This window comes from Molothrus ater, chromosome 7, assembly GCF_012460135.2.
Source record: "Molothrus ater isolate BHLD 08-10-18 breed brown headed cowbird chromosome 7, BPBGC_Mater_1.1, whole genome shotgun sequence".
NCBI classification, from domain to species: domain Eukaryota; kingdom Metazoa; phylum Chordata; class Aves; order Passeriformes; family Icteridae; genus Molothrus; species Molothrus ater.
Genome location: NC_050484.2, coordinates 22,498,088 through 22,511,741, shown reverse-complemented (window position 1 = coordinate 22,511,741; position 13,654 = coordinate 22,498,088). Strand labels below are relative to the sequence as shown.

General features: G+C 59.4%; 2 protein-coding genes across 6 annotated transcripts; one reads left to right on the top strand and one right to left on the bottom strand.

The window, feature by feature from the left end:
• Window positions 1-327: 327 nt before the first annotated feature.
• ZFAND2B (zinc finger AN1-type containing 2B) lies at window positions 328-6,472 on the top strand. 3 transcript variants are annotated; one of them, XM_036386826.2, is made up of 9 exons: window positions 328-778; window positions 1,521-1,615; window positions 2,044-2,175; window positions 2,809-2,960; window positions 3,399-3,497; window positions 3,667-3,736; window positions 4,287-4,363; window positions 4,972-5,050; window positions 5,289-6,472. In XM_036386826.2, the coding sequence occupies exons 1-9, from the start codon at window positions 724-726 to the stop codon at window positions 5,325-5,327; spliced, it is 798 nt and encodes a 265-aa protein (XP_036242719.1). In that variant the 5' UTR covers window positions 328-723; the 3' UTR covers window positions 5,328-6,472. The 3 variants fall into 3 exon arrangements, with proteins under 3 accessions (XP_036242719.1, XP_036242718.1, XP_054371362.1); XM_036386825.2 differs by having other exon boundaries at window positions 4,969-5,050; XM_054515387.1 differs by lacking the exon at window positions 328-778 and adding an exon at window positions 1,719-1,952 and having other exon boundaries at window positions 1,535-1,615; window positions 4,969-5,050.
• A 378-nt stretch (window positions 6,473-6,850) lies between these two features.
• Window positions 6,851-13,653, bottom strand: ABCB6 (ATP binding cassette subfamily B member 6 (Langereis blood group)). Of its 3 annotated transcripts, none has more exons than XM_036386822.2 (20): window positions 13,577-13,639; window positions 12,191-12,722; window positions 11,517-11,654; window positions 11,056-11,245; window positions 10,756-10,848; window positions 10,309-10,501; window positions 10,099-10,220; window positions 9,907-10,016; window positions 9,774-9,839; window positions 9,513-9,638; window positions 9,348-9,424; window positions 9,180-9,243; window positions 9,004-9,089; window positions 8,857-8,914; window positions 8,581-8,685; window positions 8,031-8,205; window positions 7,635-7,747; window positions 7,449-7,543; window positions 7,211-7,279; window positions 6,851-7,121 (listed from the first exon to the last, which is right to left on the bottom strand). In XM_036386822.2, the coding sequence occupies exons 2-20, from the start codon at window positions 12,704-12,706 to the stop codon at window positions 6,995-6,997; spliced, it is 2,523 nt and encodes an 840-aa protein (XP_036242715.1). In that variant the 5' UTR covers window positions 12,707-12,722; window positions 13,577-13,639; the 3' UTR covers window positions 6,851-6,994. The 3 variants fall into 3 exon arrangements, 2 of the variants coding, with proteins under 2 accessions (XP_036242715.1, XP_036242714.1); XM_036386821.2 differs by lacking the exon at window positions 13,577-13,639 and adding an exon at window positions 13,364-13,437; XR_008508489.1 differs by lacking the exons at window positions 6,851-7,121; window positions 7,211-7,279 and having other exon boundaries at window positions 8,089-8,205; window positions 13,577-13,653.
• Window position 13,654: the final 1 nt, after the last annotated feature.

Genomic DNA, 13,654 nt, shown 5'->3' with positions numbered 1-13,654 from the left:
CAAGGAAAGGGAAAGGGGTCTTTGGAGCAGAGGATAGCAGTAAAGGGGCAAGGGCAGACGGGTGTTGTGCAAAGAGACCTCTTCTGCAGACTGTTACTGTCTTTTGTGTCACTGCTGGAACAGGGTGTTGGGCGATACCTGCTTTTTTTCCCTGTCTCATTTGAGTTCTGTTACTGGGTGGCTGTGGAGTTGATTTTTTTGCAATCAATGAAATTCACTCCTGGCCCTGTTCAGTACTCCAGTTTTTTGCTGCCGTGGCATCTCTTGCCTTCCGCACCACTGACCGTTCTAGCACCCCATCCGTGCTCTGCTGGGCATCGTAGCATGGCACCTGGAGACTCCGAGGTGACTGGACTAGAGCCAGGAGCTTTGTTACACGGCAGGATCCGTGGCTGGTTTCCCTTGGGGCAGGGGAGGAAGGATGGAGGGATAAGTTCAAGCTGTCCCATGGCGGCAGACACTTCTTGCTGGCCTGGCAGGAAGGATGGTTCTCGCCATGGCCCTCGTGGACTCCGCCTTCCCCTGAGCCTTCACCGGGCGCCGGGCAGGTCTCTGGAGCGGGTGTTCCCGCGGTGCTCCCGGAGGAAGGGCATGCGGAGGGGCGAGGGGGCCGCGGGGCGGGGCTGTGCCCGCCGGGGCGGGGCGGTGCCCGGTCCCGCCCCGTGACGCCCCGCCGGAAGCGGGCGCGGCGGGGCCGCCGGTGCCGGTGGCGGCAGTGCCGCCATGGAGTTCCCGGACCTGGGCGCGCACTGCTCCTGGCCCGCCTGCCAGCGCCTGGGTGAGCGCCGGGGAGCCCGGGGGGTGGGCACGGCTCGCACGCCGGCGACACGGCCGCGGCCTTGGGCCTGGGCGGCACGGAGCGGGCAGCCCGGCCTGCGGGGAGGCGGCGGGGCGGCGCCGGGCGCCCGCTCGGCAGCGGGGCTTGAAGGGCGGGACGTGTCGCCCGTGCTGCCCATGGCGGAGGGGTCCCTGATCCTCCTGCTTCCCGCGGGCACCCCGCTAGGGCGGGACTGGCTGTCCGTGCCACCGGGTTTCCGCCCGTGGTTCTGTCCGGGTACGCGGCTCTACCTGGCTGGGCAGCGGCTCTTGCCCGGGATAGCGGGGCAGGGCCCGGACAGGCACCCCCCTGGCGGGCCTGGGTGCTGCAGGCTGGGGAGGCCGCACGCGGCGGGGCCCCTGGGACCCCTCCATACCCCCTAATCCCGGTGGGCGAAGCCCGTAGCGACTGTCAGCATCACTTCCCACCGGTTTGAGGCCGGCAGCCCGCGGGGAAATCCGTGTGATTCAGGATGCTACTCCTGATCTCGGGGACCGCACGTTTTGAGGAGGAGCCCTAGTATTTCTGAAGACGTGGCTCTGGACCTGCAGCCCTTTTGTTTTCATGCTGGGGAATGAGAGGTGTGGCTCTGGCTTCGCTGCGGGGTCACTGTTTTGCCTTTGGGAAGTCGGGGAGGCCCCCAGGCTACGGGTGGGCAATGCTGATCTCCATGCTCTCTGCCCATGCCATATCCTGCTCCTAGACTTCCTTCCCCTGAAGTGCGATGCCTGCGAGCAGATCTTCTGCACCGACCACATCGCTTATGCCCAGCACGATTGCACCTCTGCCTACAAGAAGGTAAGTGCAGGGAGCAGATCTCATCCACCCTCCTGCATGGAGCTGCTGAGCTTTTCTAGCCACCCATCATAATAATCTGTGGTTACTTTGGTCACTTGAGCAGTTACCCTTGGGATGTGTACCAAATCTGAAGATGTACCTGAAAGCCAGGATCTGCGTCTCAGTGCCACAAACATCTAACCCTCCCTCTCCCACTGGGTGAAGTGGTTTGGGCATCTCCCAGCCACACCATCTTCCCTTCCCAGAGTGTATGTCTGTGCCTCTGCACCTGCTGTACAAGCTGGTTGGAGGGTCATGAGCAGGATCTCAAACTGCAGCTGAAGCTGTGGAAGCCATGGTAGGCAGGTCCTGAAAGGGAGAGAGATGACTGTGCAGCATTCATGGTTGCCCAGCTACCTGCTCCCAGCTCCCTGTTGTTGTCTCTGCAGGATGTGCAGGTCCCAGTGTGTCCCCTCTGTAACACCCCAGTCCCTGTGAGGCGGGGGGAGATGCCTGATGTTGTGGTGGGGGAGCATATTGACCGTGACTGCAAGTCTGACCCTGCACAACGCAAGCGTAAGGTAGGTGCTGTGGGGCTCTGCCAGGTGAGCTCTGCCAGGTCTCTGACACAGCCTGGCAGTGGGATGAAAACAACACAGATTCAGCCCTGGCACAGGCTGATCCAGGGAGGGTTGGTGAGCTGGAGGCATCCTCAGGGCTTTGTGGAAGCTGTCAGGGGAGAAAGGTGATGGAGTGGGGCTGGGCAGCCACCTGGGACGTAAAGATGGTAAACTGTATGCTGCTATTAGGAAAATGCAGTTGGCAATTAGCTACCCCATCTTGCCAGGGGATGAAATTGCTGCAGGGAGCTGGCCCTGCAGGAATCCAGCCTGGCAGCAGCTGTAATGCCCAGGGCTGTCACTGCTCTGGTATGGAAGGCAGGAGTCCCTGGGCAAGGTAGTCTTTCTCCTGCTGTGCATTCTGTGGTTATGGAGATTCCTGTCTATGGAGACTGAGGCACCAGTGAATTACTAATGAACTATCTAAAGAAATTATTCAGAGACATCTAAAGAAAGCATTCAGAGACAAATTTCAGAGCCTTGCAGAAGATAACGCTGGTGGGGAAGGCTGGTCAGTGCTCAGGGCCTGACATGGAGAGAAGGGACAGCCCTACAGCATATGGTCCTTTTCAGCACTGCCGTGTCATCTTTCAGATCTTCACCAACAAGTGTTTGAAGCCTGGCTGCAAGCAGAAGGAGATGATGAAGGTGATCTGTGACCAGTGCCACAAGAACTATTGCCTCAAGCATCGGCACCCCCTGGACCACGACTGCAGTGGGGCAGGGCATCCCCTTTCCAAAGCAGGGTGAGGGCCTGAGAACAGACAGGCTGGGAGGGGTGGGGCTGTGTTTGCCAGATTGGTGACAGGGAAGAAGCCCGTTGTCTGGGACTGCTGCATTCTGACACTCCGTGCCCTTGTGCCAGGGTGTTCTCCTGCAGCACCAAGCACGCCAGTATACACAGTCTGTCCTGCAGCAAAACTGTCAGTACTGTCTGCTGACGGCTTTGCTCTTGCTTCTTTCCCCATCCCCTTATTCTGTAGCCAGTGGTTTCTGCCTGTCCTCGTACAGGGTTTTAGGGGGAGAAAGAGCACTTGAAACTCTTGAGAATAACAGCTGCAACATGGGAGGAAGAGGAGCCAGGGACGTGTCTCTCTTATCCAGCTTGATATCCCAAGGTGTTCAATGCCTAGGAATTGCTCATGATGGTAAACAGTTTCTCACAGGTGTCCTGTCTGTCCTAGGCATGCTGCAGTTACCAGAGCCCAGGCATCCTCCTCCAAAATAGTCACTGCATCAAGCAGCGGAGCAGCAGACAGCTCCTCTTCTCTGGCCTGTGCCAGGTAAGGTGATGGCCTGACTTGTAATTCTGAGGTGGGCATGACCAGGCTCATCTAGGCTCTCTGTGGAATGCCAGAGTCACAACCCCCTTCTTCTTGTGCCTCAGCAGGACTGATAGTCATACTAGGGCTCCCTGCCTTGACAATAACGCAGCTTTTCTTCTGCTTGCAGAGGAGGCAGAGCAGCTGCGTCGCAGACTCGCAGCACCTCCCCTCCAGCTGTCATGCTGCAGAATGGACTGGTGAGTGGCTTGGCCTGGCCACTTGGGGTGGTTTCTGTGCCCTCTAAGAAGTGACTGTAACAAATGCTTTCTAGCCCACACTTTGTAGGTGACTGTGCTCCCAGCTGTGTCTTCCCTGGCAGACAGTGATCCTGAATGTTCTGTGGGAGATCGGAGCTTGCTCTGGTGCCTGCGAATGACAGCTCTCAGCTAAGCACTAAGAGTTAAGCACTTGGTGCTTAGCTTTCCCCAAAGGGACAAAGTGCACCAGCCATTTTCCTTGGGTGTTGTCTTTCTACAGTACAAGCAAAGGCTGGAGGAGACTGGAAGTTGCTTTCCACTGGTACTCTTGGCATACTCCTGCATTAGCAAGCAGGATGTGTCTCCTTGGGCAGTGGGAGAGCACTGCTGATCTGTCCAGAGCCCCAGTTTATCACCTTTTTGTCTGGTCTCCTGGAGAGAGAAGATTTGCCCACCCTTGGCTAGGGAAGACTGTACCTACTACGTGTGCTTCAGGGCTGCTTCCTGCCCCCCAGCCTGGCCAAGCTGGTGACAAGGTGTTTTGTTTCAGAGTGAGGAAGAGGCCCTGCAGCGAGCTCTGGAGATGTCCCTGGCAGAGTCGGCACGCAGCTCAGCACAGCAGCCCAGGTACAGCCCCAAAGCATGTGGTGTGGTGTGTTGTGCACTCCCCTGTGTGTGAAAGGTGCCTGGGGAAGCATCATGTGGCTCTGGGATAACATTCCTCTCAGCACGTGTTTGCATATGATGCCTCTCTGGCTGACAGAGGAAAAAAGGAAGAGTCCAGAGCCAACAGGGAACTGTTCAGCAAGCAAGCCCCAGTCCTAGGGGTGCTGGTAGGGGACAGTGACTGACACACAGAGTAGGGCAAACTATTGTCTGACCACTTGTCAGCTAATGGGCTTGGCTGGAGCATGATAGGTGGAGTAGGGGTGTTCATGGAGGATACCCAGGAGCTCATGTCCCCAGGCACAGTGCCCAATGCTGCTAAAAGCACCATCTTACTGATTGGACTTAACAGGGCTCTCCTTGGCCCAAATTTCTGGCTGCCAGCCCCAGCTGGATCCTCTGCTCCCTCCCCAGCCCCATGCCTGTTCAAAGTTATCCTCAGTTGCTCCCTGCCTTAAGATATACTGGGGGTTGGAGTGAGAAGCTGAAACCCAGAAGGGCTCTGAGCACTCAGCCCCTGAACCTGAGGGAGGCTGAGGCACACAAGGCACCCCTCACTGTCCCAGCAGCACACAGGAGGAGGAGGATCTGGCACTGGCCCGGGCACTGTCGGCGAGCGAAGCCGAGTACCAGCAGTCGCAGCGGCAGGTGAGTGAGGCTGTGGGCTGATCCTGGCCTAGCTGTTTGAGGGAGGGGGCTCCCTGGGTTCTGCTTACTCTGGGCTCTCTCTAGCCTGGTCCTCACCAGGAGGGCAGCCCAGCCTGGGGCAGCAGCAGCATCACTGCTGAGCACTCATCTCTGGGAACCTGAGCACTGGATGTGCCCTCTTGTAGGAGAGGGGAAGAAGCCAGCTTGCCCTTGCTCACTGTGTGCTTCTCTGTTCCAGGGGCACGGTTCAAAGCCATCCAACTGCAGCATGTCCTAGGCAGGGGCAGCGGGCTGGGCCAGTGGACACAGGATCCTGCTTGTGACCCAAGGAGTGGCTCTGGCCTCCCACATGGATGCTGTGGGGCTCTGGCCCGGACACTGGTACCAAGAGCCCCTTGCCAAGGACAGCTCATCTCCCTGGGAGCTGTAAGCAACCAAATATACACTGACACTTCAGCCCTAGTACCTATATAAAATTAGTGCAGCAAATTGCTGATGCTCCTGGGGAGGTGAAGAGTGTACAGGATGGGGCTGGGTACACACTGACCAAAGCAAGCAGCAGCCCAGGGTCTGCACTTACCTGCAGTTGCCACAGCCATGTCCCAACACTGCTGGGACTGTGGGGCAAGGGCAGAGCTCTGTGGGGATGTCTCTGCATGCTCAGACACAGAGCTGGGATGTAGCTGCCTTCTGTAGTGGGGGGCTGGATTCCATCTCTGGGGAGGGCTGTGCCAGCCCGTCAGCAAAGAGCAAATGTGGCTGGGATGGTCTCTTGCCTGGGCATGGGATGGCTGAATGTGCAGCCTCCCAGCAGTGTGAAAGCAGCCCCCTCCCCACAGCCTCAGTGCCTCCCTGCTGTTTGCATGTACAAGAGCATGTTGGGCCTTACCCTGCTCACCTGGGGCACAAGACCTCTCTGAGACTGAATGGAGCTCCATTTCCTTTTTTGGTTTAATATAAATAACCTTGGCAGTGACTTGAATGGCAGCATCGCTCACATAGGATGGTTGCAGCTGCCTTCCTGCTGCCCTAAACTTAAACAGGGCCCTGTTTAAATGCTGCTGGGGTAGAAATGCCTCTGTTCTTCCAGTTGTGTTGCTGGAGATCCCCTCCTGGACAGCAGTGGCACAGAACCCCTCCTTACAGACAAAGCCCTGAGCCTAGCTAGAGCCTGGTTGGGTGGAGGGGATTTGTCCTGCTGGCCTCTTGTAGGGGGTCTGCAGCCATGCAGAGCTGTGCTGCTTTCCCACCTGCTGCTGCAACCATTCCTGCCTGCAGGGCTGTGCCTGGTTCTGCACAGGACTGGGCTGTCCTGCTCTGAGCAGCTGAGGGAGGGGGGTTCAGGCTGGGTCCAGGGAATGCTGAGACTTGTCAAAGTGCTGCTTGGGAGAAAATAAAAGCATAGTACAAGGTACAGAGGTACCTGAGGGAGCAGTCACTTGGTGTCCAGCCCAGAGTGGCACATCTCTGTGGATGGTGGTTTAAGCGGGGGGCACATAGGGATGAGGGGACACCAGCTGCCCTGAGGGGACACCAGCTGCCCTGCTCTTGCATTGCTGTTGGGGTGCAGCCCCCTGCCAAGCTCAGCCCTTTGTGTGGGGATGGGGCAGGCGCTCACAGCCTGCTCAACCCCTTGCTCACCTAAGCCCAAGGAGCTCAACCTCGTGGCAGAGCTGCCAGTTGACCCAAGGGCACAGGCTCTAACCCTGCCTGCCCCCACCAAAGGGCACGTACCCTGCCCAGAGGACACAGGCATGGACCTGGGAAGGACCTGGTTTAAGAAACTACACAACAGCAAAATAAACGTGTACAAATGTAGTGGAGTGTCCAACCAAGCCCCTGCAGCTCTAAGGGCAGGGCCCTTGCCTGCAGCCAGCAAAAGACTCCCAGGCAGTGTGGGGGCCTGGACCCAAGTCAGTGTCACAGCAGAACTCCTGGTCATGTTCATGACGCTTTCTTGCTGCTCTGGGGCTTCTCAGTGCGGTGCTCCTTGCTCTCGCTCTCGTCCCCAGTCTGCTGCTGCAGCCACATGCCAGCATACACACCTCCCTTCTGCAGCAGCTCCTCATGCCTGTGAGGAGAATGGAGGGATGCAGAGTGCTGAGCTGGCCACAGAGCCAGGGAGGGGATTCCTTCCCCCAGCCCTCCCCTTGTGCTCACCTCCCTCGCTCCACAATGTGTCCATCCTTAAGCACCAGGATCTGGTCTGCACCTACCACAGTGGAGAGCCTGCAGGGAGAAGCAGGTGTTACCCTGACTTGGGTGGCAGAGGGTTCCTGAGGGTTTGCATGGTGCCAGGAGATGCAGCCCCAGGGGCTCTCACCTCCTGAGCAGGGGGCAGGTCTGTGTGCTCCTCTTGTGGGATCTGGCCAGACCAGCCCTTTCCCCTTGTCCCTACCTGTGTGCAACAACGATGGTGGTGCGGTGGGCGCAGACCTTGGCCAGAGAAGCCTGGATGTTCCTCTCAGTCTCTGTGTCAAGTGCAGATGTGGCCTGCAAGGTGAGACACAACATGAGGAAGGGATAGAGGTCGTGTTGGCAGCTGCAGAGCTGGGTGAGGTTGGGCTGGGGCCACTGCTGTTACCTCATCCAGCAGGATGATGTGGGGACCCTTCAGGATGGTGCGTGCGATGGCAACGCGCTGCTTCTCACCCCCGCTCAGCTTCAGCCCCCGCTCTCCCACCTGGGTGTTGTATCCTGCAGCCACAAGAACAGAAACATGATGTGCTGGTGCCCTCTGAAATGGAGATGAGGACCTGCTGCCCTGGGAGGTCCTGCTGTGACTACACAGCCACATGGTGGAGCCTCAGCTTATCCCTGCCCAGGGGCTGATCTAGCCCTGGAAAGAAGACAGAAAAAGGCAAAGCAAGACACAAAGTCATGCAGGTGTCCCCATGGGAGATGTCACCCAAGGATACCTGTGAGGGCAGCTAGAAGGTCTTAGGGGAGCATGGGATGGCGGGAACTGCAGGGGTCTCACCATCAGGAAAAGAAAGGATACGGTCGTGGATGTCAGCAGCCCGGGCTGCCTCCTGTACCTCCTGGTCAGTGGCCAGGATCCGTCCATAGCGGATATTGTTGGCGATGGTGTCGTTGAAGAGCACCGTGTCCTGGGGCACCACCCCAATGTGAGCACGCAGCGAAGCCTGCTTCACCTGGGAGGCAGGGGAGAGGGCTCAGGCACACCCACACCAAATGCAAAGATCCCTCCAAAACCCAACCCTACCCTCAGCCATGAGCCCCATTCCTTGCAAGCTATGTGCTGTCAGCTGCATCTCCACTCTGCAGTGGGGGGCCCTGACAGGGTCCTGGACCTTCCCAGGGAGCTGTGGTCTGTACCCAGCATTTCAGCCTGGGGTCCTGGAGTCGCACCATTCTGCCACTTCTGGCACAGCCTGAAGAGGGGCTGTGGGGGCTGCATGCTCACCCCTGCCCTGGGGAGGTGCTGGTGCCTGCACTGAGCAGTGCTGCCCAGAGGCCCAGATGAGCTGGTGTGTCCTCCCTGGTCCTTGGAAGCCCTTCCCCCTCACCTGGGAGATGTCCTGACCGTCAATGCGGATGCAGCCACCCTGTACATCGTAGAAGCGGAAGAGCAGACGGATGATAGTGCTCTTTCCAGAGCCTGAAGGTCCCACCTAGATACAAAGGAAAAGGGACTTAGAGATGCCAATTCCTAGCTGCTGGAGGCCAGGGGCTGGACAGGAAAGGGCTGGTCCTGCTGGGGGCTGCCCTTCCCACCTTCCTATTTTCCAGCTTCTCTGTCCCCATCCTTCCCTCCCACAGTGGACTCACAGTCCCACTCTCACCAGAGCCAGGGTCTGCCCAGGCATCACAGAAAAAGAGACATCCTGCAGGATTTCCTTCCTGGAAGAGGGACATGGAGAGGGGCTCAGGGCCACTCCATGGCCCCACATCCCTGTAGCAGGTCCCAGCCTGTGCCCAGTACCCCATACCCATCTATGTAGCTGAAGTGCACATTCTCAAACTCAATCTGCCCAGCCTCCAAGCGCAGGTCGCTGGCATTCACCACATCCTTCACCTGTCGAAGTAGAGGCTCAGGCTCAGAGCCAGCCCAGGGCAGGACCACAGGCCCAGCGAGGGAGCAAGGTCCAGGAACGGTGGCACCCACCTCCTGCTCCTCATGGAAGAGCTCAAACATATTTTCCATGTCCACAAAGGAATTCTGGATCATCCTGAAGAGGGCAAAGACCAGAGCAAAGGGTTTGGGGGAGCACATACCAACCCAGTCACCCACGGAGAGGGGGACACCAGGCACTTCCACACCTCCCAGCATTACCTATAGTAAGTCCCGAACCAGTTGAGTGGCGTGTAGAGCTGGATTATGTAGGTGCCAAAGAGGACAAAATCCCCCACCTGGAAGGGACAGGGTATAGGGGTCTGTAACCACCAGCCCCAGGGCCCCACCTCAGCAGAGGTCTGCACAGGCTGGCACCAGCCTTACCTGCAGCTTGTTTTCAGTGACAAAGTAGGCACAGAGCAGGGACCCCGCCAGCAACCCAAGGCCAATGACCAGGTTCTGGGTCTGGTTGAGGAGGCCCAGCGAGGCACTGACCTTCCATTCTGAGACCTGGAAGAGACAAAGTCCTCTGGGATGCTGCTGCCTCCAAACCAGAGCAGTGGTGATCTCCATCATCCCCACAGGTGCCTGTGAGGTTTGGCTGGTTCCCCCTTTGTGCCCCTAAAGGTACTGAGCACCCCGTACCTGGTACTTGACAATGGCATCATTAAAGCGGTTCACCTCGTAGCTCTCTGCATTGTAGTACTTCACCTACAGGAGCAGAGCTGGTATCAGCACCCAAGCAGTCCTCAGTGACCCCCCCCAACTCCTACAGTACCGTCTCGAAATTGAGGAGCGAGTCCACAGCCCGGGACTTGGCCTCATTGTCCCGCGTGTTCATGTCCCGACGGTACTTGGTTCTCCACTCAGTGATGAAGATGGTCAGAGCTGTGGACAGGAGGAAGCTGCGTTGCAAGGCTCCTGCCACCCCACAGCCTGGCAGCCCCGCACCCTGAGCCCCCCCACTCACTCAGGTACAGGCTCATACACACGAAGATGATGAGGCCAAACCAAGCGCTGAAGACCGAGGTGAAGTAAACTATGCTGATGACAATATCCGCAATGGTGGGGACAATGCTGAAGATGATGTAGCTGGGGGGTGGGAGGGGAAATGGGACATCAGCCCAGCTCGGTGGGGCTGTCCAGCCAACCCCCCCACCCACCACAAGCACACTCTGACCTGAGCAGGCTGTTGATGCTGCTGGTGCCCCGGTCCACGCTACGCAGGACCTCACCAGTGCGACGCCCCAGGTGCCAGCGCAGGGACAGCCCATGCAGGTGGGCAAAGAGCTGCACCTGCACCTGCCTGTTGGTGAACTGCTGCACCCACACCCACAGGAAGGTGCGCAGGTTGCTCACAAAGCCAGTGGAACCTGCAGGGCAACACTGAAAGGTCAACCGAGATCAGCCCCACTGGGGCTTGCAGAAGACTTCCAAAAGTCCAGCTGGGAAAGGGGGATTTGGGATGAAGCCCATTCACTCTCCCTAACCTGGGACCAGCCCAGGTTGCTGATTCCAAGAGAACAGCAGTGATGGGGCATATGGGCTTCCCTGGCCACCCCAGAACTGGTATGATGTGCCCAATATCATCTCTCATCAGTGCTCCATCCTTCCCAATGGTCCTTACCAGCACCTCCACCTTGCAGGAACTTCAGCCCCACATAGCTGCAGACAGTCCAGGCCAGGGTGTGCCAGGGAGCACCCATTGTCAGCTCATTCACTGTGGGAAGTGTGCCAAGGGTCAGGATGGAGGGACAGGGAGCATCCCAGGGTGCCAGTGGGAACCAGCCCCAGCAGCCAGTGCTGGACCCTGACCCCCTGGACTCTGCTCCTGCCAAACCCCTGCAGCCCTCCAGGTCACCTCAACACCCCCCAGCACTTGGTGAGGCTGTGGTGAGCCTCACACCCCAAGCTCCAGGTGCCTCACCAATGTTCTTGTAGTAGATGGGCACGAAGACGTTGATGGCCCGCTCCAGCCCCATGAGTGCCATGCAGAACAGCACCAGCCCCTGCAGCAGGTGGTTGCCCCTCGGCCACATGTACGGCACCAGCAGCCGCAGCTTCCTCTGGAAATCCTTCCAGGTGGAGGTGGTTCTGCTGCCATCAGTCAGGAGTGGCTGGGGGAGAGCAGACCAAGGAGTCATTGCCCTGGCACCCCAATCCAGCTGGCAATGGTCCTGGGCAACACCCCAAGAAAACCAGTCCCACTCCAGAATGCCCACTCCATCCTCTAAACAGGGCTGCATCAGCAAGCACGGAGCTTGGGCAGCCCTAAACCTTGTCCTCCCACATCTCATGAAGATGCTGATCCCAGGGCAGCTGTATTTCCATTTTATCCCCAGCTCCTTCCTGGCCATATCCTAAAATTGCTTCAGTCCTAGGACTCACCTGGCTGTTTTCCACGTCCCGCTCCTCCTCATTGATTAGCAGCATGTAGGGCTTGTGGGGTAGCCCCGGGGCCTTCATGCCCAGGATGAAGAGCATGAATGTGCAGATGTAACGCAGCAGCCAGAAGCCAAACTGCACCTGAATGGAGAGTGAGAATTCAGCATCTCAGCTGGCCCTGAGTACAAGCCTGAGCATGGGATGGGTATTATCTGAGAGAGACAATGAGCAGAGCATGGGGATGGGGTGCAGTGTGCAAGGGGACACCCCACGCAGCTCAGTGGGAGGGCCTGGTTGAGCACAGCACCTCAGGCAGCACCCAGACTTCTTCCTTCCTTCCCACATTATCTGGCTCCATGCCCTCTGGCTCAAGGTGCACCTACTCTAAGGGGTACATGGGGGCAAAGGGGTGTGGGAATCAGGGAAACAGCCCTACTTCTGCACCTGGGTCTGTGCTGGGTAGAAGCAGGACAGGAGCTGGGTGGGGGCATGGAGAGATGTGTGATAACTGAGCTTGGGACTGAAACATGTGGCAGATGTGTGGGTGCAACCCAGAACTGTAAACATCCTGGGCATGGCAGTACATGCATACTCCAGCACCACACCATGATGCTGCAGTCCCTCCCATCCCCAAAAGTGCCTCGCCCCCTTTCCCTGGCCACAGATCGCCAGCCCACCTTCTGGTTGGTGTCCTCCAGTGCCCACCACCACAGAGGGCTCCTCCAGCACACCAGGGTCAGGTTCTCAGCAGCAAAGGCCAGTGCCCAAAAGAGGAGGAGAACAGTGCCGTGGCCCCGTGTTCGGTCATGGGCCAGCACCCGGGTGTGCTCCAGCTGCAGGAGGGCAATGGCACAGCCCCAGCTGAGGGCCCAGAGGCAGGCATACAGCAACATATACCCATAGAGCTGTCTCAGCCCCACTCCTTGCCACAGCAGCCCACCAAAGGGCTGCAGGGCCAGGAACAGGGACAGCAGGACCTGGCCACGGTAGAGGTGAGAGCGGGGGATGTACTTGGGCTCCATGGCACGGCTGAAGCGGGCGTAGCAGGCATACTGCAGGGCACCCAGCAACAGGCAGATGCTCAGCAGCACAGATGGCACCAACGTGAAGAAGAAGCAGGGCTGGAAGCCTTGCTGGACCCAGGCCTGGGTGATGGAGTTGTTGCCCTCACAGTAGCCCCCCAGCACGGCCATCCTGGCAGGTCACCAGCTGTGGAGAGAAGAGAGCCCGAGACAAGGTTTCAGGATCGGCCGTGGTACCACCTGCACAGAGGGACTCACAGTGGGATGGCATGGCCAAGCAGCAAGGGCCCTCATAGGGCAGGGGCAAGTACCGCTGGACATGGACACACATGACACGCTGCATGCAGCACACACAAGGCAGTGCATGCAAGCAGGGCCAGCTTTGCATGGCGATGGCCATGAGCTCCACACCTGCTGTGTGCCCTGGACGGGGGTACAACATTAGACTGGGCCCTCCAGAGCCACCCGGGCCCCTGAGGATGCCCTCGGACACGAGAACAGCGGGAGCCGCAGGGACAGGAAGGCAGAGTGAAGCCGGGAACGGTCTCAAGTGGGAGGGAGCAACGGCGGTGATGCAGCGGCAGGGGCGCGGGTGGGCGAGCGGGCGGGGATGCGGAGGATGCTCGGGGAATCGCGGGGCCGTGCAGGAGAGAGGCAAGGGCAAGGACAGGGACGCATCAAGGAAAAACTCGCAGAGGGTGAGGCAGAGGCCGCGCCGGGTGAATGTCCGGGCGGTGCCGGCGCCGCTCAGGCCCGGCACAGGCGGCCGCGGCCCCGCCGCCGCTGTGTCTCATCGGCCGCCGTGTCGGCCCCGCCGCGCCCGCTCACCTGCCCTGGGCCGCCGGCCTTGGCCCCGTCCGGGCCCCGCGCCGCCGCCCGCCGCTGCCAGCCGGGTCCCGGCGCCGCTCCGCCCCGCCCCGCTCCCCGCCCCGCGCCAGCACCGCCGGCTCCTGCCGCCCGCCTCCTTCCCGGCACCGGCACCGGCACCCCTGCGGGTGTCCCTTCCCCGGGCCCCCGTGCCCAGCCCCGGGCGGCACGGACCTCCCCCGCAGCGCCGGGGATGGGGAGCGGTCGGTGCCGTGGGGCACACTCCCGGGCCGGTAGGCACGGAGGGTCTCC

Bases quoted from the DNA above. Each gene is read 5' to 3' on its own strand.
- ABCB6 (XM_036386822.2), bottom strand. From the start codon at position 12,706: ATGGCCGTGCTGGGGGGCTACTGTGAGGGCAACAACTCCATCACCCAG. The intron at 8,915-9,003 runs GTATGGGGTACT...TCCCTCTTCCAG, and splicing joins CACTTCAGCTACATAGATGG to GAAGGAAATCCTGCAGGATG. The intron at 7,544-7,634 runs GTAACAGCAGTG...CTCACCTTGCAG, and splicing joins ACATCATCCTGCTGGATGAG to GCCACATCTGCACTTGACAC.
- ZFAND2B (XM_036386825.2), top strand. From the start codon at position 724: ATGGAGTTCCCGGACCTGGGCGCGCACTGCTCCTGGCCCGCCTGCCAG. The intron at 1,616-2,043 runs GTAAGTGCAGGG...TTGTCTCTGCAG, and splicing joins GCACCTCTGCCTACAAGAAG to GATGTGCAGGTCCCAGTGTG. The intron at 3,498-3,666 runs GTAAGGTGATGG...TTCTGCTTGCAG, and splicing joins TCTTCTCTGGCCTGTGCCAG to AGGAGGCAGAGCAGCTGCGT.